The sequence below is a fragment of the Carassius carassius genome, chromosome 24 (assembly GCF_963082965.1).
Source record: "Carassius carassius chromosome 24, fCarCar2.1, whole genome shotgun sequence".
In the NCBI taxonomy this organism is placed as follows: domain Eukaryota; kingdom Metazoa; phylum Chordata; class Actinopteri; order Cypriniformes; family Cyprinidae; genus Carassius; species Carassius carassius.
In genome coordinates, this window is record NC_081778.1 from 22,268,925 (window position 1) to 22,294,541 (window position 25,617).

Below are 25,617 nucleotides of genomic sequence, written 5' to 3' on the forward strand. Positions count from 1 at the left end.
AACTCAAATTTAATTTGACACTAGTCATTCACATTCTTCTTACATCTAGTTAAGTCATTTACATGCCCACCCACAGGGTAGCCATCCATGTGAAAAACTGCACATCATTAAAGGGGTCATATGATGCTGCTAAAAAGAACATTATTTGGTGTATTTGGTGTTAATGAAATGTGTTTATGCAGTTTAAGGTTAAAAAAAAAACAGATTAACTTTCCACATTCTCTACACTATTGTTTCTCCTCAATGCCCTCGACTTTTGAAACACATCGATTTTTACAAGGCTCATTGGCAGAGGTGGAAAGTAATGAATTACCTTTACTCGCGTTACTGTAATTGAGTAGCTTTTTTGTGTACTAATACTTTTTAAAGTAATTTTATAAATCTGTAATTTTTACTTTTACTTAAGTATATTTTGTTTAAAGTATTGTACTTCGCTAAATTTTAAAACACATTAATTACTGAGTAAAAAAAATAAAAATAAATCGCTCCCTGGAAACTACGTCAGTAAATAATGGGCAGGAGGGCAAACTGGTGCTAAAATCACAAGACAGATGCAGACGGACAAAACAGGCGTTAGTGGTGCAGACTCCACTGAAAACGAAACCCCGTCATATTCTGAAGTTGAACTCGAAGGGAATGAAGTGAACCCCTGGCCATATGTATGCTCTATTATGCAGTGTAAGCTGTACTTGCCTAGGGAGACCAAACTAGCAGCTTATAAAATCCTTCACAAGAATGTAGAGGTAAGCTAAATAATTGCATCGTTGCATTGGTGGTTAAAATGAAGCTTTGACATTTTAGCAAGAGGTTTTGCACAAATTAGCCAAAAAGACAGTGGTGAGGAGTGTGCTATATATATCGTCTGCGATAATATCATATTTTTTGTTTTAATGATGTGCGCGCGCATTTATAGTGCGTTCTTTCACTGTGTGTTTCAGTCTCCTAAAGTGCATTTAGAATGATCACAAAATTGAAGATATAGGGGCAGAAAATTCACATATTTATATAATTTCATATATTAAATCAAAATCACACAAAGAATGCCGTCTTTTCCACCAAAAATCATCATGAATATATACATACATATATATAACAGTTCAGTAAACAAGTTAATTAAGAGACTTGCGTTTTAGACACCATATTGCCTTTTTTAGCTCTATTTCTACAACAGAAAATAATTCCAAACACAGCCACCAAAGCACAGTTTTGCGTCTCTGAGCAACGTGACAGTGTTTCGTTCCTGAATGAATCAACCGTTTAAATGATTCGGTTCAATCGCAATGACTCACTTATTAACAGTGACTTGCTGACACATACTGGCCATTTTAATTTCACATTTAAAGTATCTTTTGATTTTTTTTAAATAATTAATTTCTTATCATTTCAAATGAGTATTCAACATTTTATGTCTTGTATATCAAAACATTATTCATGCATTTGTAACTGCAGGTTAAATGCATTCTTGTCCTGCACTAAACAGTGTAATACATCTAAATGCCACTTCCAATGAATCTTCTGCATTTCCTCTGCATTAAAAGATGAGTTTGTTGATACTGATTTGCCTGGTAACAGCCCAAATGTTTTATTATTCTAAATAACTGATTCCTTTAATTAAAAACAACTAGTTTGAGATTAATAGACCTATCCCAGGGGTGTCAAACTCAGTTCCTGGAGGGCCGTAGCCCTGCAGAGTTTAGTTCTAACCCTGCTCCAGCACACATATCATGTAGTTTTCAAATAAACCTAAATGATTAGATTAGCTGGATCAGGTGTGTTTAATTAGGGTTATATCTAAACTGTGCAGGACTGTGGCCCTCCAGGAACTGAGTTTGCACCCATGGCCTGTCCCATTTTTGACTCCCTCCCACTGTTAAAATGTAACTAAGTAATTTTTACTCTTAAGTAAATTTTAAATGAGCTACTTTTTACTTTTGAGTTGATTTTTAGACTGGTACTTTTACTTGTACTTAAGTAAAATTTCATTAATGTAATGGTACTTTTGCTTGAGTAGAATATTTTTGTACTCTTTCCACCTCTGCTCATTGGTCTGAAAAGTGAGGTGTGCTCTGATTGGCCAGCTATCCCGTGCATTGTGAATACCTCAAGAGTGTGACGAAAATGTTACACCCCTTAACATATTGTGATGTCCTGTCCGGCCGGAGCGACAAGACAAACATAAAACCCATTATAAACGTGATATAAACATGATTTTGTCAGAGGTCTAGAGTGAGCCGCAGCCTAGAGTGATCGGAGCATGGCTTGAGTGAGCAGAGGTGGGCTGGCTTGAGAACTTGAGATTCTACGAAGGAGCGGCCGGGGATTGTGGCAACCACATGTGACTACCCCGGGCTGGACTCGAAAGCCAATCCGGCAATCCACAGTGAAAAGTTGATGTATTTCCTCATTGAGACTTTAGTCTTTGCAACTTTACATATCTTCTTTATGCAGCAAGAGCTTGTAACACTCCAAAGAGAAAGGAAAAATTGAAATCGCATTAAATGACCCGTTTAAGAAAACAAAAGGATGCAGACTTAAGAGTCAAAAAAATCCTTGTCTTTTTCTGTGAGCAAAGTCTGTGGCTACTCTCCCTGTTCCTTATGGGAAGTCAAATGCAAGCAAGCACAAAATCAGAGCAGATTTGAAATCCCATGAGGCCCTAAAAAATTTGATTACTCTCATCTGTTCCTCTCAAATTACTTTGTATATGTACTTGGTGACTCAATCCATTATTGTCAGTTTTTGATTTTTTAATTTGACTCAGTATGTGCATTTTCTATTCATATGCATGGTCATATCCTTGAATTAATCTGTACATCAGGTGTTGATATCCTCAGTATTTTCCTGTGACACTATTTCTGATGAAGTTACAAAGTTTAATTTTAAATCTAATCTCTCTGGCCATTCTTTGTCTTGCTTCTCTCTGATTAATCAATCCTCTGTTTCTGATTTAATCTTAAAATCTAATTCTCCATTCTGCTGACTTGACCCTGCTCCTACTCCTCTTTTGAAACTCTTCCATTCTGTCATCTCTGCACCTATTTTTAACATCATATACATCTCTTGTCTCTGCTTCATTCCCTCTGCCACTTAAAACTGCTGCAGCTACCCTTTATCCTCAATGAACCCAACCTCAACCCCTCAGTTATATCCAGTTATTGCCTATACTATTTCAAATTTACCTTTCATTGACTTTCTTACCTTTCAAATTATCGGAACGTCCTGTTGCCTCCCAGCTTCAGTCTTTCCTAGTTGTAAATAATCTCTTTGATCCTTTTTAGTCTGGCTTTTGCACACTTCAAAGTTCTCCATCATTATTCATAATTTACATTCTACCTCTGGGTCAGCTTTTACATCAGCATGGTTTATCATTTCTATGCTGATGACATCCACAGATTCATTACCTGTAGGCCTACTCTATCCATTCAAATTGATAAAATATCTGCTTGTGTAAATGAAATAAAATAATGGTTAAACTCCAGGTGGATTAACAAGTTTGTTTGCCCATATAAACTTCAGGAAATTACGTTTAATTTATTTGGCTTGCTGTCCACTGATGAGGGGCTTGATGAAGCAGCTTCAACTCGAACTCGAACTCGAACTTCAACTCAAAGTGCAAGGCACCTAAGATGAAGTTGGAGATTGGGGAGTTGGAGGGATGGAACAGCTATGAGAGGAGGCTGGAGAGAGGTAAGCAGCTGCTTATATACTTTGGCTGTTGATTGAAAGAGTAGATGGGCTCACTCCTCCCAAACTTTCATTTAGGAACTTCATTAAAACTGAGACCATCATTTACTAGCAAAATTCCTACCAACTTTACCTGTGAGATTGCTAAGACTCTTATTAAACCATCCAGTACAGTGAAAAATCTAGGTTTTATTTTAGATTCATCTTTTACTTTTGAGGCTAATATCAACTCTATCACCAAATCTTCATTTTTTTCTCATTCACATCGTATCATCCATATTTGCCCTTCCTCAGTGTTAAAGATGCGGAAACAGTCATCCATACTTTTGTTTCATTGCATCTTGATTACTGTAATGACCTTTTCATTGGTTTACCTGCCAGATCCATTGCCAGACTGTAATACATTCAAAACACTGCCTAAAATATTCACTCATCGCCCATATTCTGTTTGATCTCTACTGGCTTCCAGTGGCATATCGCCAAAATAAAATACAAAATTCTACTGCGCACACCCCTATCTTTGCAGGGTTTGACTCCTCCGTATCTCTGTAAACTGCTTCTTTCTTCTATGTTACTATGTGCTACCCTGTTTGTGTAATGTCCTATGATTAGAGTAAACATACCTATTAAGCTCACCAAAATCTACACTGAGACAATTTAAGTTCACAAGATATTGGTTTCACTACAAAAGTTGAATTGAAAAGGTTAGAATAAACCCGAAACATTTATTATTATTATTTTTTTTATTACAACATTATTTTCATCATGCAGTGAATCTGGCCAATCGTGAAACAGCTGTGTCATCATCAGCCCACCTGCAGTCGCTCTGGAGAAACATCTCGGTTACATATGTAACCTTGGTTCCAAGAATAGGGAACAAGATGTTGCGATGACAGAATTACTATGTTAATACCTCCGGTGTGACGAATGAACCTTTATACCATCACGCCAAATCATTGGTCAATAGGGCTTACCCTATTATGTCCATATATGCGTGCTGCACGCTATTTCATCAGATTTTACACATGACGATGGAAGCGCTATTGAAAATATGGAACAGCCAACATTGCAGTATCTTGTTCCCTATTCAGGGAACCAAGGTTACATACAGTACAGACCAAAAGTTTGCACATACCTTCTCATTCAAAGAGTTTTCTTTATTTTCATGACTATGAAAATTGTAGAGCCACACTGAAGGCATCAAGGGCTATTCGACCAAGAAGGAGAGTGATGGGGTGCTGCGCCAGATGACCTGGCCTCCACAGTCACCGGACCTGAACCCAGTCGAGATGGTTTAGGGGTGAGCTGGACCGCAGACAGAAGGCAAAAGGGCCAACAAGTGCTAAGCATCTCTCGGGGAACTCCTTCAAGACTGTTGGAAAACCATTTCAGGTGACTACCTCTTGAAGCTCATCAAGAGAATGCCAAGAGTGAGCAAAGCAGTAAGCAAAGCAAAAGGTGGCTACTTTGAAGAACCTAGAATATGACATATTTTCAGTTGTTTCACACTTTTTTGTTATGTATAATTCCATATATAATTCCACATGTGTTAATTTATAGTTTTGATGCCTTCAGTGTGAATCTACAATTTTCATAGTCATGAAAATAAAGAAAACTCTTTGAATGAGAAGGTGAGTCCAAACGTTTTGAGAAGAACCCATTGCTCTTGTAGAATGAGCATGCACCTCTTGAGGCGAAGAAACATCACGTGCCTCATCAGCTAGAGATATAGTCACTATCTGACACCACAGAGTGAGGGAGAACGCCTCTAACCTTTTGCTAAATGTGAAATTTGAGTTGAAGCAGCCTTAGGATTAACTATGCCTAGGAAGCAGTAAGACTTAACCAGCCTTGGGGCAAAGTCCATACAAGAGGAGCTGACAGAGCCTGCAGATCCTCAGTCCTCTAAGAGAGGTTAGGATTACCAACAACTGCTTAAGGTTTTAAAGTTATCTGACAAAAGTAAACAGTTCAAATGGATGGCCTGCCAGGCCTTCCAACCCAAAAATAAATGGAATGGCGTAAAGGCCTAAGCCATCTCATGAAGCAAGAAACCAGAGGGTGAAATCCCGCTAAAACACCTCTATGGGTAATGATCAGCAGATATGGCAGCTTAAGTCATTTGTGGATTAATGCCAAATTGGAGACGCGAACCGTTCAAAACGATTCAGTTCGATTTGGTGAACTGGTTCAAAAAGATCTGGTTACATCGAATGATTCGTTAGCGAACCAGATATCACAAACTGCTTTGTTTTGAACTCTCTCTCTCACAACAGACACGGAAGAGAAGACAATGCTGAATAAAGTCATAGTTTTTGCTATTTTTGGACCAAAATGTATTTTCGATGCTTCAAAAAATTCTAACTGACCCTCTGATGTCACATGGACTACTTTGATGATGTTTTTATTACCTTTCTGGACATGGACAGTATCGTTCACACAGCTTCAATGGAGGGACTGAGAGCTCTCTGACTAAATCTAAAATATCTTAAACTGTGTTCCAAAGATAAACGGAGGTCTTATAGGTTTGGAACAACATGAGGGTAAGTTATTAATGACATGATTTTGCTATTTGGGTGAACTATCCCTTTAAGGGCATACAGCATCTCTTGGAGGGAGCCCTAGAATTAAGAATAGTGTCATAATCTCTGCCAAGAGACCAGAACACATTACAACTCCACTCAGGGGTCACACTTATTAGTTCCAATAATCCTGATGTTCTGAGCCTGAGTCAGAAGGTCGTGTCTGAGGGGAACCTCCCAAGGGGGTTGGCTAACAGACTGACCAATTATGAGAACCACGTACGAGTGGGCCAAAATGGCACCATCAACAACAGACATTCACTCTGACCAACCTTACTCTGAACAGAATAGTTTGGGAGCAAATGGGTCAACGGGAAGGCATAAAGACTGGTAATGGGCAATTCTTGGACTACCCAGCCACAACAGGGGCAGAGACGCATCCATTTACCTTGTGTTCGAGACCAGCTCAATGAAAGAATACAGTATTGTAAGCTTTATTCCAAAAGCAAACCTAAGGAACTTCCTGTGTCTTTTGATGATCTCGACGCAGAAGTATACATCCTTATATCTCAGATAGAGATAGGATAAACTTCTGCGTCAGCATCTTGAAATTGCTTACTCCAAGCACAAGGTTAGGTGATGCAAATCCAAAAATAAATACCACAATACCAGTATAGTTTAAATAATGTTTGGAATGTGTTTAAGAGGGATCTCTTTTCACAGTTGCACTGTTGCGAGGACACAGCTGTATGTGTTACTAAGGGTGAAAGTTCTGAAAATGAAGTTGTGAGCTAGTAGAACGTGATGACACAGAAGAACTTGTCTACAATACCCACTGACAGCCACACATATCCACCGCCTGCTGCCATCAGCTCCCGTGCCTCACACACATGAGCGCGACTTCAGTGCTAGATTGAATAACTTTCAGATGCTTTGAAAAAATTTTTTTCGAAAATTTTCGTCCGAAATGGCATTAGCGGTTTCGGGTCGAAATAAAAAAAACAGCCGAAAACGTAAACCGAAAATGAAGGTCACCCGCCCCTCCCATCCGTGAGCAAGCGCTTAGGTTTCACTCACGGTCGAGCTGTTATCACGCGTCTGTCAAAGATTAAGCATGTCAAATGGCTGTCACAATCAAAAAAAGCTTGTCACAAAAGCTGCACAATCGATTGGACCAACCAACACAAGTTTCGGAAACGAAAACAGGGAATCGATTTTAACGGCCTTCTCTCGGAGCGCGTCCAGCTCGTCACTATACGCTCGCAGCGAACGCGCGTCACACAGCAACTGCAGGTTCTGACACACACACACACACACACACACACACACACACACACACACACACACACACACACACACAATGCCTATTAGTGCATAATATCAATGTAGCCTTCAGTAATGTTTTTCATTGATGTTATGGCAGTCCACATTGCTGACTTGTGCGCGTCTCAAGCGCCCTCTTTACGTTCGCCCTAATGCCTGTTTAGTTGTCGGTGGATTTGCCTATATTTGGCGTTGAAAAATGGATCAACGCCAAATATAGGCAATTTACTAACGATTCAATGAACACTTTGCCTATGTCTCAAAAATCGATTTTTTTTTCACAAAAGTGACAGCCCTATACGAGAGGACACCAAAGTTGCAATATGTAACATTTGTTCTGCAAAAATCTCCAAAATTTTGCACAATTTTTAAAAAACTATTTTATTTGATGGAACATAAAACTTGAAGAATAATTATTATTTATATTTATTGTAAAAAATATTTTATGTTTTGTTATGTAACTGTTTATAAAAGTTTGATTATTATATTGTGATTTTTCAATTCAGATCCATTAAATCCAAGTAATTTTGAAAAATACTGTGTTATTAATTTTTGGTCATCCCACCCACCACTAATGCCAGCACCAACCACAGAGTGGGGACTTGGATGTCAACATAGACCCTGCACCAATAACTTTAGGGCTATGCTCTCGATCTCCAAAATCAGTCCTATACACAACAGCGGTGGAACAGCTGATAGAGAGGCAAACACACTTGTAGGTTGCCCACATTCATACAAATGTGGAATGGATAGCATGAAGCACCAAACCTCTCTAGAGCACAATAATGTATGCTGCAGTCACATAATGCAGCCAGTCATGTGGAGCGAGTGTTGGTAGCAAAAATGCAAAAGAGCATTAATAGCTTGCCATGAGAGATATTCTTTCATGTGAACTCATTTACACAGTAGCTCAGCTCAGTGCATTTCAGTTGGGATGAGAAGAATAATGATTAGTTGTGCAAATAGCCTGTAGCCTGAAGTGCCAATAACCTTGTTGCATGACAAATGTGTTTTGCAAAACTCCACAGACCAAGCTCATAGCACACAGTCCACTATTTGTCCCAGCTCAAAACTGCAGTGGAGCTGAAAGAATAATAATTATTAGCTGAGCAGACTAGTGTTTGGTAGCATGGAGAGCCAAAAACCATAGTGCACATCAAATGTCAGCTGTGGAGTTTGGCTTAAAAACAGTCACATAAACAAGAGTTGGAAGTGTAAGCGCCAAATCAATGTACGAGCCTTAATTAATGCAGTGCAGGAGTAGAGAAACTCTGCTCACTCTGAAGCCCAAGTCACTAGGGCATTAGGTGTAAAATAGCTTGCATTTACTCTATGTGAGCTCAAGCAGCATCGGAGCTGAAAGAAAAATTAACAGCCGGGAAGACTTCGTACGCTTGGTTGCATAAAGCACCAAGACCTTAATGCATGACAAACATCCGCTGCAGGACTCCTAGAGTCTGCACCTAAAAGCAGTACACGAATAAGAGCTGGAAGCGTAAGCACCAATTCAAATGCATGTGTCTGCATAAGTGCAGCGCAAAAGTAGAGAGAGAGAGAGACATAGGAAAACCCGTCTGGTCAACTCTATAATCTGAGCCATTTTAGCAGTAACATGAAAACAGCTTGCCACTTAATGTTCTATCTCAACACAGCAGCAGACCTGAAAGAAACATTATATTACTCCGGCAGACCAACGCTCAGTAGCATCAGTAGTGCCAAGACCATGGTGCATGACAAAATATCCGCTGCAGGACTCCTTAGAGTCTGTGTCAAAAAACAGTACACCAACAAGAGTTGGAAACATAAGCGCCAAATCAAATGAACATGTTTGCATCAGTGCAGCACAGAAGGTAATGTTAGAAAGAGAGGGGGAAAAACCGTCAGCTCACTGTTATAACTTGCTATAATAATAGTCTGAAACACATGAGCTCTTCCATTTGTTTCAGCTCGATGCAGCGGCGGAGCTGAGGGAAGTAGTAGAGCAACTAATGCTTGGTAGCACGAAGCGACAAATCATAATGCACAACAAACATCTGCTGCAGGACTCCTCAGAGTCTGCATCTAAAAACAGTACACAAACAAGTGTTGGAAGCATAAGTGCCAAATCAAATGAAAGTGTCTGCATTAGTACAGCGCAGGAGGTAATGTAGAGACAGAGGGGAAAAACCGTCAGCTTACTGTTATAGCTTGCTATGAAAAATACTCTGAAACACGTGAGCTCTTCCACTTATATGTTTCAGCTCAATGCAGCAGCGGAACTGAAAGAAATAGTAATTAGTCGGGCAAACTAATGCTTGATAGCTCGAACCGCCAAAATCATTGTGCAAAACAAACATCTGCTGCAGGTCTCCTCAGAGTCTGCGTCTAAAAACAATACACAAACAAGTGTTGGAAGCTTAAGCACCCAATCAAATGAATCTGTCTGCATTAGTAAAGCACAGCAAGTAACTTAAGAGAGAGAGGGGAAAACCACCTGCTCACTTTTATAGCTTGCTATAAGAAATACTGTGAAACACGTGAGGTCTTCCACTTATTTGTTTCAGCTAAATGCAGAAGCGGAGCTGAAAGAAATAGTAATTAGTAGGGCAAACTAATGCTTGGTAGCTCGAAGCACCAAAAACCAAAGTGCATGAACTAACGTTTTCGAACAACACTTGATCCAGGGAGGGTAGTAGAGCAACGTACTCTAACTCTAACTTCTAACTTCGTACTCTAACTCTCTGTACTCTTGGGCTCATCGCCGTCATCCCAAGCATCAAGCTTGTGCAGCACCTCGGCAACGGCAGAACTGGAACAGCAAGGGTTGAACGAACAGATCTCCTTCATCAGAAAGAGAGCAAACCCAGAACACAACTTACTTAAAAAAAAACAGACATCACAGATACAACAATAGAGGCTACCTGTTTCCTCGTGAGGCTGTGTAACATGCATCCATACATACCGGAAAACTCATTTTGTTCGCCTTAGAGGAGTAAACTGCTCTATATAAAAGATGGCTTAGAACACAAGAATCTCTTTCCGACGGGCAACAGATGATTCGCTTCCTGAAGGAATTAAAATCTGATGAAATAGCATGCAGCATGCATATATGAGCATACGTGACCTATGCTAAACGCTATTGTCCAATGAATTGGCGTGATGGTATATGGTCTTCCCATAGCAATGACATCATTGCAGTCATCGCAGCATTGAAGTGAATCTATAAGAGGAAACTGTGGCGGCTGAGTCAGCCAGCTGCTTTCGAAATGCTCTCGCGTTACTTTGATGCCACACATAACAAGTCACGTGGCGTCGGCGCCATCTCAAGGCAGACAAAATTTCTAAACGGCATGCACTGCTTCAAGTCAAAATTGAATCGATCTGTGCAGCGCTGCGTTAAATTGAATGCACCTATTAGCAGCATCACATGACAGGGTAGGAAAACACACAACAAGAACATGACACATGGTTAAAAATCAAAATAAAAGACAAGAAAACCTAAACAAGAAAAAAAACAGCATGACTTTGTTTTACATCTTTGATCATTCCCATTTCTCATCATATTTTAATATACTGCTATAAACCCCTGATATGTCGATTAACCTTCAACTGTCAAGACTTTCCAGAGCATACAGCATGTATCAGATTAGAGTTGTACATTAATTTATCGCCTTAACTCTGGCATCATGTATTTAGCTTTATTATTTTATTAATGAGAGAAAGAAACAAAGCCAAATGACAACCAAAGAAAAAACCTTGTCAAAATGAAATGAATGAATGAGATTTGACAACTGCCATTCTTGTACTAGAATACATCAAAGAATACATGATGCTGGTTTTATAACAACATTTTGTAATGTTTGTTGCACATCTACTTTACTAATATATATTATACAGCATGACTCAGGAAGTGGGAAATGGAAAACAGAGTGGAATAACCATTTCTAAGCTAAATGACATTCATAATATCTCAGTGTTCTGCTGAAATACTGTACAGAGTCCTATCAGTTTGTCAAAGAGAAAAATGTGAAAGCCAAATAAACAGGGAGATTGTGATCAGAAGGCAGTTTGAGCGATTTGTGCATGCATCCATGCATGTGTCTGTGTAGAGCTGGATATGGGTGACTGGCACTTAATCTCTCTATGAACAGTAGAGCACTTTCCACTTTCCTTTAAGCACTTCAATCATATCTGGCGCTGTGATGCTATACTGCTGCCCTGTGGGTGGTCAGTATCTCCCATATGCACCTTGACAAACCTGGGCTGCAATACACACACACTGTTGGAGCCCATAGAAAGTGGTGACCAACAGCAGCACCTGACCTTCCCTGACAGCTTACATGCACTCCCATCCCAACAAAACGAGGTCTGTTCCATCATTAGCATACCAACATCACACACACAATCATAAGCATCTCAGTTGAATCCTAATGTTACCCACACAGAACCAGAACTATAAAAATAAATACAACTATATCAGCGCCCACACCACATGCATTTGCACATGCATCAGTTCTGTCATCTCATAGCATTAATATAACAACATGACAGATGCTGACATTATTTTGCAGCCTCGACTCCCAGAGAACATTTCTACAGCTTTTAGAAGTGAAACTAATTAAAATGCCTGAGATACCAGCTGCACATCTGTTAGTCTTGATGTGAAACAAACTCATTAGTTTCTGGCATGGGAGATTTTAAAATCCCCATTGAGATTGAGATCTTCCATTGAGATTTACTTAATGCACCCTTCTGCAACTGAAGATAAAAACATTAGAATCCGGGTGAAAGTTCTTACATTCATTTAATTTTTGTGAGCAAAACACCTGCATTTTTTCCTTTTTTTAATCTGGCAAGGGCAGAGATGAAATATAATGGTGTATGACAACACTCAAATAGAATTTATATATATATATATATATATATATATATTTTTTTTTTTTTTTTATATGAGGAACGTAGTTAAATTGAGGAACATTCTTTCCATGCTAATAAATTGAATGCAATGAAACTATGAAGGATTGAGAAGACGGTATTCCACATAACACATTATTAAAAAATATTACTACATTAAACTTATGTTGCTGTTGTAAATTGGCTGGCAGTGTTTTTTTCTGGTACAGTAAAAAACTTTTTTTGAATTTCTATACATACTGTTATCAAATATTTTCAATAATTCTAATTATTCATGTTATCCTAATGCCAAGGTCTTAGTAAACTTACATTTTATGAATCTGAAATGATTTATGCAATGAAATTATGACAAATTATGCAACCAAATATGAGATATACACGTAATGATAAACAGATGCTATTATGAATCATTAAAAAAACTCAAGCCTTTCAAACTTAAAGGGAAAAAGAGCATTCCGTTTAAACTAGGCTGCACTAGCAATAGGACGTAAAGGCCAGCTTTTCTTTATGACAGAGGAGAAATGCAAATCTCTGTGCTTGGTTACATTTGACACTGACAGACTTTGACTTTTTGCTTATTTTATTTACCTCACCCATATTTACTTTCATTTAAATGCAAAACTGCATGTCTTATGGAAAACCTCAAACCCTTTGATATTAAGCACAACACGTTTGTGACAGAACAGGACAGGCACGATTGCTGGGAAAACAGCTGTAAGAAACAAGTTTCCCAAATCAGAATCAAAAAGATCTCATTCTATGTGGTTTATGCTGTTCACTCTGTCATGAAACAAACGATCTGAGTCACATAGGAGTAAAAAATAAAAAATTCTGATTTGGGCCACATTTTCCTGCAGTATATGAACAAAGCCATTGTCTCTAACAATAGCTTTTTGCCAATCGTCACACATAACAACCACAAGGGGGCCTTAAAGTCTCCACTGCTCAGCCCAAAAGGTGCCACATTTCCAACTGAGCTCTTGTTTTCCACAGCAAGTTGAATGGGCATCTGTTAGTCACCTGTGCTCCTAAAAGCACATTTCCCCATGCGAAACAGGATTTCGTCTTAGATGCTAGGAGAGTTTAGTGCTGCGTTGTTTGCGTTTTTGGTCTTTGGCATGGCCAGGAGCCAGAGGCCAGTGCTGTTGGCCTCGATTCACACAGGCAGTCATTAATGAGAGATAAAGCAGAAACACAGAGGAGGTCTGTGGAGAGCAGGGCAGCTCACTCTTTCTCTCCTTCGCTCTACAGAGACCTCTTTCTCCTCACTCTCATCTCTTACTGCACAAAGCTCCCCGCATACACATGGATAATATCCTGTCTGCACTTCGGGCAGACACAGGAAAGGGCTGTTGAGAAGGGAGGAGGTCAGAGGTGATACCAGGGAGGGGCACTGAGGGTAAACTCCAGCTTGCGGACGTGAGACCTCTATGTTTTCAGTCCTACAGCATCAATTAGCATGTTGGCCTCTGCTTCTCTGCAGCTGATAGTGAGAAAAACGGGAGAACACTCAAGCCCTGTGATAGCCGGGCCCTCGGGACAGCAACAATGCACCACTGGAGAACCACAGTGTACCAAGTGTACAGCCTCAAACAGCTCCTCTCAGGGGTCATTTCCTACCTTCTCTCTTAATTTCCTTGTTTTGGTTCATGAGTTCTGGAGGTCGGTTATTCTGAAAGCTGCATGAAAGAGCAAATGTTTTACTCGATGTGGGACTGTATTTACAAGCGAGTAGCACTACCTAAGCATGAAATAAGACTTATCAGATGAATGACTGATTTGTCATTTATTAAACAAACCTCAAGCTTATCAATGTTCAACTATCACAACACAGTCCAGAAAATATAAGTTTGTAAACAAAGACGCAAGCGCTTGACCAAAGTACTGCATGGTAAACAATGGAGCTGGTCTGGTAGTAACAAACCTCAATGATTTATTATTCAGGTTAGTTTTATATAAATATAAAAAAAATATATAAAAATCTATCTAATCAAGGCTAGATTCAAAGATTATCTTAACTTTTCTAAAAATAAATTGTGTTATTACCTTAATTTAAATTCAACTTATTGTAATTCTTCATTCTGCATCCATTCTCAATTTATCTCTGAATGACACACCCGGAGTCTGACGTAATGACTTGCTAATTGCTGTGCTAATTATGATATCAATCACACAGTCTTTTGTTCTGGAGATTCATTCTCTTGTTTATGTAATTCTGTTTCCTTATAAAGACAGAGATTTCACACAATTTTCCTGATGCCTTCAACAAAGGCTGATTCTCAAACATACAAAGAAATAGCAAAACCCGAGCCTCTCTTTTAATTAACCTCATTAAATCACGTCTCTGTCTATTAAACAAGACTATAACACTGAATTTAGCTCATTCGAGTCAAGGATGTGGGTGGAACTTTAAAGCCACGTCATAAAAACATGAAAGCGTTAGAAGTGCTCTCACACCCCGAAGCACCACATGAGCTTTAAGTTGTGGCACCAGTCTGGCAACTTCCAGCACCACAGACACAGGAGCCACATTAAAGAGAGCCATTAATCTGAGATTTTGTTTGATTACAGGAAAGAGGACCATGGAAGGTATAATAAAGAGTCACCTCTAAATACAAAAAAAAGAAGTGAAAAAAATTTGTTCCAAGTTAATATAGCAGGATAAACAAAATAGCATATCAGCTGAAAATACACTGAAATCAACGATGCCCACAACATTCCTGAGCCGCATGTCAAACCTTATTTTGCAGTGAGAAGCATTTGAATTCAAGACCCGAGGTCAAATATAAATATTTAACATCTTGCAGTTACAGAAAAACCTTCTGTATATTCCAGCCTTCCAGCCTACTTTATATTCTTAAAAACACCATCATGACCTCTATAATGAGTGGGTCACTGAAAATGTTTTACTTTAATAGCCAGTTTTGATTAAAGGGTGACTTTGCATGATTTTTAGACCTATGAAAATGTTTTTTTTTTGCCAGGGTTAACAAAGCTGAAATGACTGGAGTGTGGACTAAAAAAAGACAACACACAAACCGTGATCTTCATACCTCAACCAACTCTATGGATTCATACATAATGACACCTTTCAGAACCTTAGGTAGTGTGCACCTGGATTGAAAATATGACCTCATTCTGTGAGATCTCTTGTGCAGTCATTAACCTTAACGACAGGCAGTGTGCTGTGTTGTCATCAGTACCTGACCTGTGGCAAAGTGCCAAGAGATGTGACTTTGATCAGACTCTAGTCCTTAATTTTAGCATGGGAAACTGATGCAAATGGTCCATCTTAATGAAAACAAAAGTGCAGATGTAAAAGCAAGTGGGTGCTGTGCAGGTTAACCTCACTCCCCGATCTCAAGAAGCGCACTAGCGACGGACGCTTAATGGCTGCAGTCATTTAGCCTCCTTGTTAATGCGTCCGCCTCCCTCCACGGAGACCCGGGTTCGAGGAGTGCGAGGTGTGGCGGTGAGGACCCGGGAGAGAGGGGTTACACAGAACGCAGGCACACGCAGCAAATGAATGGAAAAGTCCAAAGAGAAATTGATCAAAGATCAGGGACAGTGAGTCACAAATGAGGGTCAAAAAAAAAAATGAGGGTGATAGATAAACTCTAAATATAACTGTTAATAAGATAAAGAGTAAAGACAATGATAGTATTTTAAATGTAAACTGTGCTATCTCAAAAGTTAACTAGGGATTGCCACTAAAAGTGAAAAAAGAAGCATACTTGCATATTTCATAATATTCAAAGGTGTGTTTGCAACTTCAAATTATAGTAGTGATCTGGTGCTGTCGGATAGTGTGTAGTGAATACAAAGTGTTTTATGGAAAATCTTCTCTGAATGTCATAAAAGTGAAGGAAACACTAATTAAAACAAATGTAAATCTAGCATTGGAAACAGTATAGAATTAATTAATATGTTAACCTGCCAATTTTATGATTGTGTGCATTATTTACAAGAACTATGATTTCATTTCAAAGGTGACAAACTGACAATTTATTGTTCTTGGGTCAAATGTGAAATGGGAAAAAAAGACCCAAAAGTCAAACAATGGTCTACCCCAACTGTTTTCTCACACAACTAGTGGTTTGGTATAAAAAAAAAAATGTGATTCATGCCAAGCTGTTCATTGTTGTAAGGGAGATTTGGACTTCATCACACTGAATAGAGAGCAGAAGCTAAACAATATCAATGTTAAATACACAATAAATACACAAGTCAACGGGCTAAGCTCAGTAATGCTTTCATTCAAGGTCAGAATAAAAAAAGTGCAAGAACCAGTAAGTCTCAACAGATTTTCCCTTAAGCATTTCTTTTAGTTACCAGAAAATATAAATTTTAGAGTTATAAGAGACAATGGTTGTCCTATAACACTATAAATTAGCACTGAACAAGCAGGACTTGCAATTTTATTTTACTAACAAATTAGATTTTATCATTGGAACACTTGAGAGCAATGCATGTTCCAAAGAGAGGATATTTTAAATAAAATGTAAAGACTTGCATTAGAAAATGGCATTCTAACCCTAATATAAACAAACATTTTTAGTTTCAGTGCATATATGATACACATGAGCAAAAAATAAAATAAAAAAAGCTAATATTTGGACTCTGAAGTATCACTGTCCCACCAGGTTTAAGTTCTTGAGGTGATGCCATAGCAACGACTTGTCAGCACCTTGGACAGAGGCTGCTGTTGATCTCATCAAAAGATTATAAATAAGGATTATAGGTCTTGTATTATACTTTATTTTGAAGTATAGCGCAATCTGGGGGATAATAACAAAATATGTGGAGATTAAAACTGGTAAATATAGACTATATATGTTAAAAGAAAACTCCGTGGGCTGAACCTGAAAGTAGCACGTCATGACCAACGTCAATTCAAGAGAACCTGTTAAACAACAAACGGACTTGCTTTTGACTAAGATAGCAAAGAAAGTGTGTGGCCCTTTAAGTCTAAATATAGTTCCTCTCGAAACTGATATCCACTGCCTTGCTGTCGTATTAGCAAACAGTCAACACAAAATGTTATGTTTTGAAAAAAAAAAAAAAAAAAAGCGTGGTGAAGTTACTAAAAAATTGTCCTTTTACCTTATTCAAGTGGGGGTTGCGTGTAACATCATACCCCCTCTTCTTCGTGTAAACAAAGGTCTTGCTTTGGTCTGCTGACTTCTGCATCTCCCACTCGACAGACTCCTGTTTGACTAAAGCGTGTGCCATGTTGCTTCCCCTTTAAATAGCGCTGAACTCAACAAGTGCGCGCGCCGCGTGATCAGACAGGAAGACGTTACGCAGCGTGACTGTCAACAGTGGTTGCGTGTGTGCTGTTATCGCCAAACTATTAGCTGTAAAAGTCGATAATAGTCTTGCAAATCTTATCTGAAGCAGAATATAAAGGTTTTACATAATATTTTAAGGCATGGTTTCAAAGTAACTTTACCATGGTTGGAACGGGCAAAAAAGAGACGGGGCTCGTTGTCACAAAAGCTGATTTTGAGTTTGATTTAGTCGATATAAAAACTTTTTTTTTCTGTAGCAGTGGTTTTATATGTTGGCTTTAAATATTTGATTCAATAATTTATTAAATTAGAATATCTTTATTGTGAATGTTGTTTGACACTTTAGATATATTATTTTGTATCAAATTGAAAGTACAATAAAAGTAAATATGTATTTACTTGAAAGTACCCTCATGACGTTTAAATGAGCAGTTTTCTGTTTTTAATATTTTTTAAATCTTTTGAAATTGACTATAAAGTCTAATCCTAAGAAATATACGCTACAATTACTTGTGATGTATTTCAATTTAATCTTAAACAATAATATTTCACACACACACACAAACAGGGCACAGTACTGTATTAATATGAAGGAATTTTCAGTATTTTTTTAACAGGTGTTTTATCTGTATTTTGAATTTTGCACTGCATTGCTTTTAGAGTCAAGTCAAATCACCTTTATTTGTATAGAGCGTTATACAATACTAATTGTGTCAAAGCAGCTATACACAGTGTCAATCAGTAAAATAGTTTGTCAATAATACAAGAAGACAATAACAAAGAGTCATCTTTCCAGTCAAGTCAGTTCAATGATGATTCAGTGATGTCATCACCCAGATGATATCCATTAGAGTTATGGAAATGTCCAGAAAATTAATGGATAATGTCCTGGCAGAAAATGACCAGTACTTTTTCTTTTGTGTGTGTGTGTGTGTGTGTGCACTGCAAAAACAAAGAAAAGAAACAAACTGGTGTGTGGTGGTGTGATATCAGGTGATGACTAGCAATGCAAGGTCACAAGTTTGCAACAAAACCTCACAAATAGCTCTGGATGAGGTAATATGGCTTTGAATAATCCAAAATTGCTGAGTACAACATGCACTATACGTCTAGGTGAATATTATTTTATTTATTTTTAATGTATTCATGTGAAATGCTCATTAATAGATAATAAAAATATAAAAAAAGAAACAAATATTTATGGAAAATATTATAGAATATTATCTAGAACTTTATCTGTCTAAATAGGATAAATTGGGTATTATTTGATTCTTCCATGTATGAAATGATTAAACATGTCAGAAATAGATTGGAAATGATTTACAAGAACAAGGAACAAACCAGACTCTGACAGTGCCAGCTTTGAGATGATGTCATTCAACATAATCCTAGCTTGCTAAATCTATCAAATATTAATTCTACTAAAAATATCATTTAAACAGTTTGATTTTTTTTTTAAAGAAACAAACTGGTGTGTGGTGGTGTGATATCAGGTGATGACTAGCAATGCAAGGTCACAAGTTTGCAACAGATGTTCCCAATTAGCTCTGGGTGAGGTAATATGGCTTTGAATTATCCAAAATTGCTGAGTACAACATGCACTGCAATACATCTAGGTAAAAGGTAGTCACAACATCAGATATATTGTACACAAAACTTTATTGCATGTGTGCCTTGATTCGTCTCTTCATCAGATTTTTGAATTGACAAAGCTTCTCATTATAGACTTTTAGATAGTGTGTGCGTCTATGTCACTGTGAGCCTTACCTCACTCAACTTACAGTTCACAAGGCCATTGAATTAGCTGTACTGTCTCGTAATGATAAGAAGGATCATGTTTCACAAATGAGCACGTCTGAGAGGAGTGCTCCGGCTGAACCCTGGCCTACAGTATAGTGTGTGTGCAATTGTGCAAGATTTCTTGTTCGTACAGTATGTTATGTGCATTCTTACAGACTTGGACAAGCGGTTAGGGTCCTCTTACAGAGACGCTTAGTCACTGTGACTACTTTGAAAAGCCAGAGCACTGGGCCCTGATCCAACACAGCATGCCGGGACAAAAATGTTCAAATTGCTCAGGCATACCAATTACTGTCCCCATATGAACAAATATGTAGATAGGAAATCCATCTAAAATGCTAGGAACCTGTCTAGGAAGCTAATGGATATTCTGTGACCTTCAGACACTTCCCTGAATGTATGAAGTGTGACTCAAGGGCACCTTGTTCAAGTGCATTCCTTCTAGCCCCAGCATATTACTTTATCTTAGCCTTGCACAGGCTAAATGTGGAAAATACTGAAGTTAAGTGTATTCGGGGGGTGGGGGACTGACAACAGAGACATACTGTAGTTAGAATACACTGCATTTTAACACTTCCTGCTGCATTAAATACACAGCCGTTTCATTCTGAATTAATGTCCTTACTTACAGTACCTATTTTAGCCCTAAAAAGCTAACCCCTGTGCATTCATAGACAAACATAATATACAATAATACAAATATTATTTGATATATTTTTAATTTATTCATATGAAATGCTCTTTATTACATTATTAAAATATATAAAAATGATATAGAAAATATTATAGAATTATAATTATAGAATTAAATAGAACTGTATCTGTCTAAATAGTATGAATAGGGCATAATTTGATTCTTCCATGTATGAAACGATTAAATATGTCAGAAATAGATTGGAAATTATTTACAAGAACAAGGAACAAACCTGACTCTGACAGTGCCAGCCTTGAGATGATGTCACAATATAATCCTAGCTTGCTAAATTTATCAAATATTTATTCTACTAAAAATATCGTAAAAGTATGTTTTTTCAGAGAGGCGTAGGCTTTGTAAATTATATGACAAAAAGACAAACTCTAGCTGTTCAAACACTGTCACACAGAGTTACAGATAAATGGAGTGATAAATTGGACAAGACTGTGATATAGAGACTCAGATAAAAGCACAATGAGGCTCAGATAGGAGCACATTCGGTCCATTTTTCATTATGCTCTACACACCAACAGAGCAGGTTGATATAACTGTTGACAGTACAACAGTTACAGATACAAACAATGCAGTTGTAATTCAGTAAATAAAGGGAAATTTATATTTACTAATTTAGCAGACACTTTTTATCCAAATTGACTTACAAATGAGAACCAGCACATGCACTTTATTATAAGAGCCAAAAATATTTCCCATAAAATAATTCTTATAAATTCTGGCCAAAATGCATACAAATTTTAAACTTTCAAATGGAAACATATATTAAAAATGTACTTCAGGTATCAATGAAATACAAACTTTAAAAATATATATATTTTAGAGAATATAAATATATATGCAAAATATGCAAAGAAATATAAGTGAAATATATTTAGGTACATTTGGCCAATTCTGTATATTTTTTAATATATTTAAAAATACATCTAAACAAAATATTTTACAAAATGGGGTACACTGGCATTGCGTAAGCTAGTGTACAGAAGCAAGGAAATAAAATTAACACTATATGTATGGAAAATATGTTAAATGCTAATGAAACAAAGGCAGTGTGCAAGATATACAGTATTAAAGCAGTAAGATACTTTTATTAGAGAGCACAGAAGCTTTTTCTGAACTGTTGAATTATTTCAGTTCATTGTTTTACTGTTTTACTGGACAGCCTTATGCAAACTAGATTACATCATTGCAAAACAAGATAATCTATAAATAATCAACACAAGCAGTTTAGCAGCAAAAAGAAAAGGCCTCTGTTTCTGCTTTTCTTTATCTATCCTTCTTCTTCGCGCATGAGGAATGATAGTTCCCAAAAGTCTAAGCTAGTCAAGCTAGTACTGCCATTACTTGCACTTTTTTAAAACAATATAGAGAGGATCTAACGTCAATGGTAAACATGCAATTTTCTGTGAACACTCTTTTTATTTGGATCATAATAACAGGGCTTGCTTCCTGTTATGTAATTATATTTACAGAGGTGTTTATTTAAAAAAAAAATAGGTTAATAGGTTTTGGGGTTCCATAAAGGCTTATGTGCTAGAAAGAAATACTGTTTTTAAAAACTTAGCAGTTGGACACAATGCACAAATGTTTAGTTTCACTTAGACAAATGCATAAACATTATGGCAAGCCGTTTTAAGTTTTAATTCATTAGCAGGATATTAATTCTTGATGTCAACAATTCAAATTTTCACTAGTTAACATGTTAATTCTTGATTCTACTAGTAACAATGGCTATTTTTAAAATCAGGAATTGCATATTGTTAATTCTTGATATCAACAATGACATCATCACTTGCAGAAATCAATAATTACATTTCAACTAGTAAAATATAATTCTTGATATCTGTAATTGTATTTTCACTAGTTCAATGTCACCATAAGCTTTATCATTGTCATACATAAACAATAACTTTTGTTATGTTTATTTTTGGTTTCATTAAACTTTGTTTTAATGTTTTAATGCATCAAATAAAAAATACAATAAGCCTACAAACAAAATGAAAAATAAAATATTTAGTAAAGATTAGCTTTTGTGTACATTTACTACTAAATTAGGTAAAAAACACTGATTTATATTCTCTATTATAGAACAGTGGTAAAAACAGATATGTAATGTGTCAAACATAGTGTGAACATTTTGCTGTATGATTTCTTTTTATATAGTTTCATTTACTTATGTCTATAATCCAGAATAAGTTGTCATATTGTGTGGCGGCAGTTGCATTATAAATGTTAAAGGTCCCATGACATGAAAATTTCACTTTCTGAGGTTTTTTAACATTAATATGACCCCCCCTAGCATGTATGTGGTCCCCAAGTTTCTAAAAATTTTAATCGGTGTAAATTTTACTATCTTTCTCTGCCTTTGAAAAAATGGAAGCTCAAACGGGCTGATCTGGAATCTCCTCTTTGTGACGTTGTAAAGAGAAATGTTACCTCCCCTTTCTCTGCTTTGCCCGCCCAAATATTTACATATAATTCAGTCGCAATGTCAGCACAGGCGTTACAAACAGACTTTTATGATATGGATTCGACAGCACCGGCACAAACAGTGAGTAACAGTGTTTATTAACAGGTCAAGTTCACACAGACTTTCTTTCTAAATCGTTTAATGCTGTTTATGCATCAGTGAATCAAGCCAGTGACTAAACGATCAACTTCACGTTGTTTCTCTTAGTAGCATGAAACAAATCTGTTATTTAAATTGTGATTTAACTACAGAGAGCGATCAAAGAACGCTCCCTTTTTTTCGGAGCTCTCACACATCGCGAGTATATCTGCACACTTGCCTAAACTGCCGTTACATTGAATGACGCTGTTATGCTGCACAACAAAGCTCTTACTGTATTCATGTGTTTGCTGTTAGTTGTGGTGAAAGGATTTTGTGAGAGAAAACGTGTTGCAATAATGACGAGATCACTGCATTCACGCAATAAACAGACTCTGTCTACTCAATGCTGCTCATCACTGCAGCCTTTCATGTGATGGGAAAAGATCGAAAAAATAATTATATAATCAACAAATCCACGATTCGTTAATCTCGACAACTGTAGTATATATATATATATATTTTAGAGGGGTCCACATGTAATACGCATTTCAAATGCAAAGATGTCAGCCAATCACAACAGTTGTCGTTTCCTCGGAGTCTCACAGCAGACACGCCCCTTCAAACAGAGCATTCAAGCCAGAGGGCTAATATCAGGATATAAAAAATGCTTTTTATTTCTAAATTTTAAATGTAAAAATCATACTAACAATATAAGTACACCTAAGGAAACATTAAAAAGCATTTAAAGAAAAGGAAATAATCCATGTCATGGGACCTTTAATGCAGTGTATGTGATTTTTTTTCACTGTACATTTTTATATATGATTATGCACACTCATATTGGAAAGCCTAATGATGAGCTAAAATCCAACTCCTGATATCAAGAATTAGCATTTTAACTACAGTACAGACCAAAAGTTTGGAAACATTTTTAATGTTTTTGAAAGAAGTTTCTTCTGCTCATCAAGCCTGCATTTATTTGATCAAAAATACAGAAAAAAAGTAATATTGTGATACATTATTACAACTTAAAATAATAGTTTTCTATTTGAATATACTTTAAAAAAATAATTTATTCCTGAGATGCAAAGCTGAATTTTCAGCATCATTACTCCAGTCTTCAGTGTCACATGTAACAATCAGTCTATCACATGATCATTTAGAAATCATTCTAATATTCTGATTTATTATGAGTGTTGGAAACAGTTCTGCTGTCTAATATATTTGATGAATAAAAGAATAAAAAGAACTGCATTTATTCAAAATAAAATAAAAAATTCTAATAATATATATATTCTAATGATATATTTTCTTTACTATGACTTTTTATCAATTTAACACATCCTTGCTGAATAAAAGTATTGATTTTATAAAAAAAAATAAAGAAAGAAAAATTACTGACCCCAAATTACTGACCAGTAGTGTATATTGTTATTACAAAATATTTATATTTTAAAAACATAGCTTCTTTTTTTTAGCTGTTTCCAGCTTTGATAATGAATCATCATATTAGAATGATTTCTAAAGGATCATGTGTTAATGATCCTAAAAATTCAGCTTTGCATCACAGAAATAAATGATAATTTAAAGTATAATACATTTAAAAACAATTATTTTAAATTGTAATAATATATCACAATATTACTGTTGGGGTTTGCCCCACTGAAACTGGTGGATTATATTATTGACCGCTGCAGAACTCTGGTCAGGGAGTCGGAGTCATCAGATAGAGTTTAACTGTTTATTGCACAAGAGTGACCATATACACATAATAGTGTACTTGAGGTAGTCTCTGAAACAAATAATATAACAGAAATAAATATTCACAGTCTAAAATTATTCAACAACTTAAGAGATTGCAAACCCAAATATAAACATATCTGTAAAGTGCACTGATGCATGAAATATAAATCGAGAAATATATTAGTATGAGTCTGTAATAAACTGCATAATAAATTGACAAACACCAAAATGTGGATTATAGAAATTGGACTGTCTCAGTAATACAGGCAGTAATAAATGACAACCAGTGAAAGATATTATCCACAGAGAAATTCACTTCAAAGTAATAACTAGTAGGCTAAACATGAACAATACGAGCCGCGATGCTAGCGGGATAATCCGCTCGTTAAGCAGTATCAAATTACACTCAGACAGATCGCTAAACATCAACCACACCACAAACATGGTCTAAATTAGCGCAGTTGGGATACAGTATGACAATCTGTTATTCACAACATACAGAAAGGAGAACTTACTTTGTCATAAACTTTCTCTTGCACATAAACACTGCACATGAATGCGTGCACGCGATATGATCGCTCAACTGGAGTAGCTTAGTGAATAGCCAATTACGCTGAGTCCGTATGTGCTGAGAACGCTGCACTACGTTATTTGCTTACAAGGCAACTTAAAATATCACACACGCAACCAACTTAATATTTAAAGCGACAGAATTCACAACAGCCGCCCCCACATTTGAGTAGCAAATGGGTAATCAAGGGAATTCTCTAAATGTCTTTGGGGTTACCTTCTAGAGCAGGCAACTGTATCAAGCGAGCAACTGGTCTAATGTAAGCTTTACCGTCAATGACAACTTCAACAGTTCGCACACATCCATCACTGCTAGGCAATGTCTTCCGAACTCTACCTATGGGCCACTGAGCTCTTGGGAGTTGCGGATCCACAATCAGTACAACAGAGTCGACCTCCAGGTTTTCTGACGCTTTATGCCACTTCTGCCTGGTCTGAAGCGTAGGCAAGTAGTTTCTGGTGAACTGTATCCAGAATTGGTCCGCCATGTTTTGACAGTGACGCCACCTCCGCCGCCCCATGTCTCCTGGAGCA

At 37.0% G+C, this 25,617-nt stretch overlaps 1 protein-coding gene across 1 annotated transcript in view; it reads right to left on the minus strand.

The window, feature by feature from the left end:
• me1 (malic enzyme 1, NADP(+)-dependent, cytosolic) overlaps positions 1 to 17,683 on the minus strand; it is a 90,372-nt gene extending 72,689 nt beyond the window's left edge. The window contains exon 1 of the mRNA XM_059508094.1: positions 17,526 to 17,683. Within this exon, the coding sequence (XP_059364077.1) occupies positions 17,526 to 17,654 (129 nt within the window). The 5' untranslated portion in view covers positions 17,655 to 17,683. The remainder of the gene's footprint in view (positions 1 to 17,525) is intronic.
• Between the last annotated feature and the right edge of the window lie 7,934 nt (positions 17,684 to 25,617).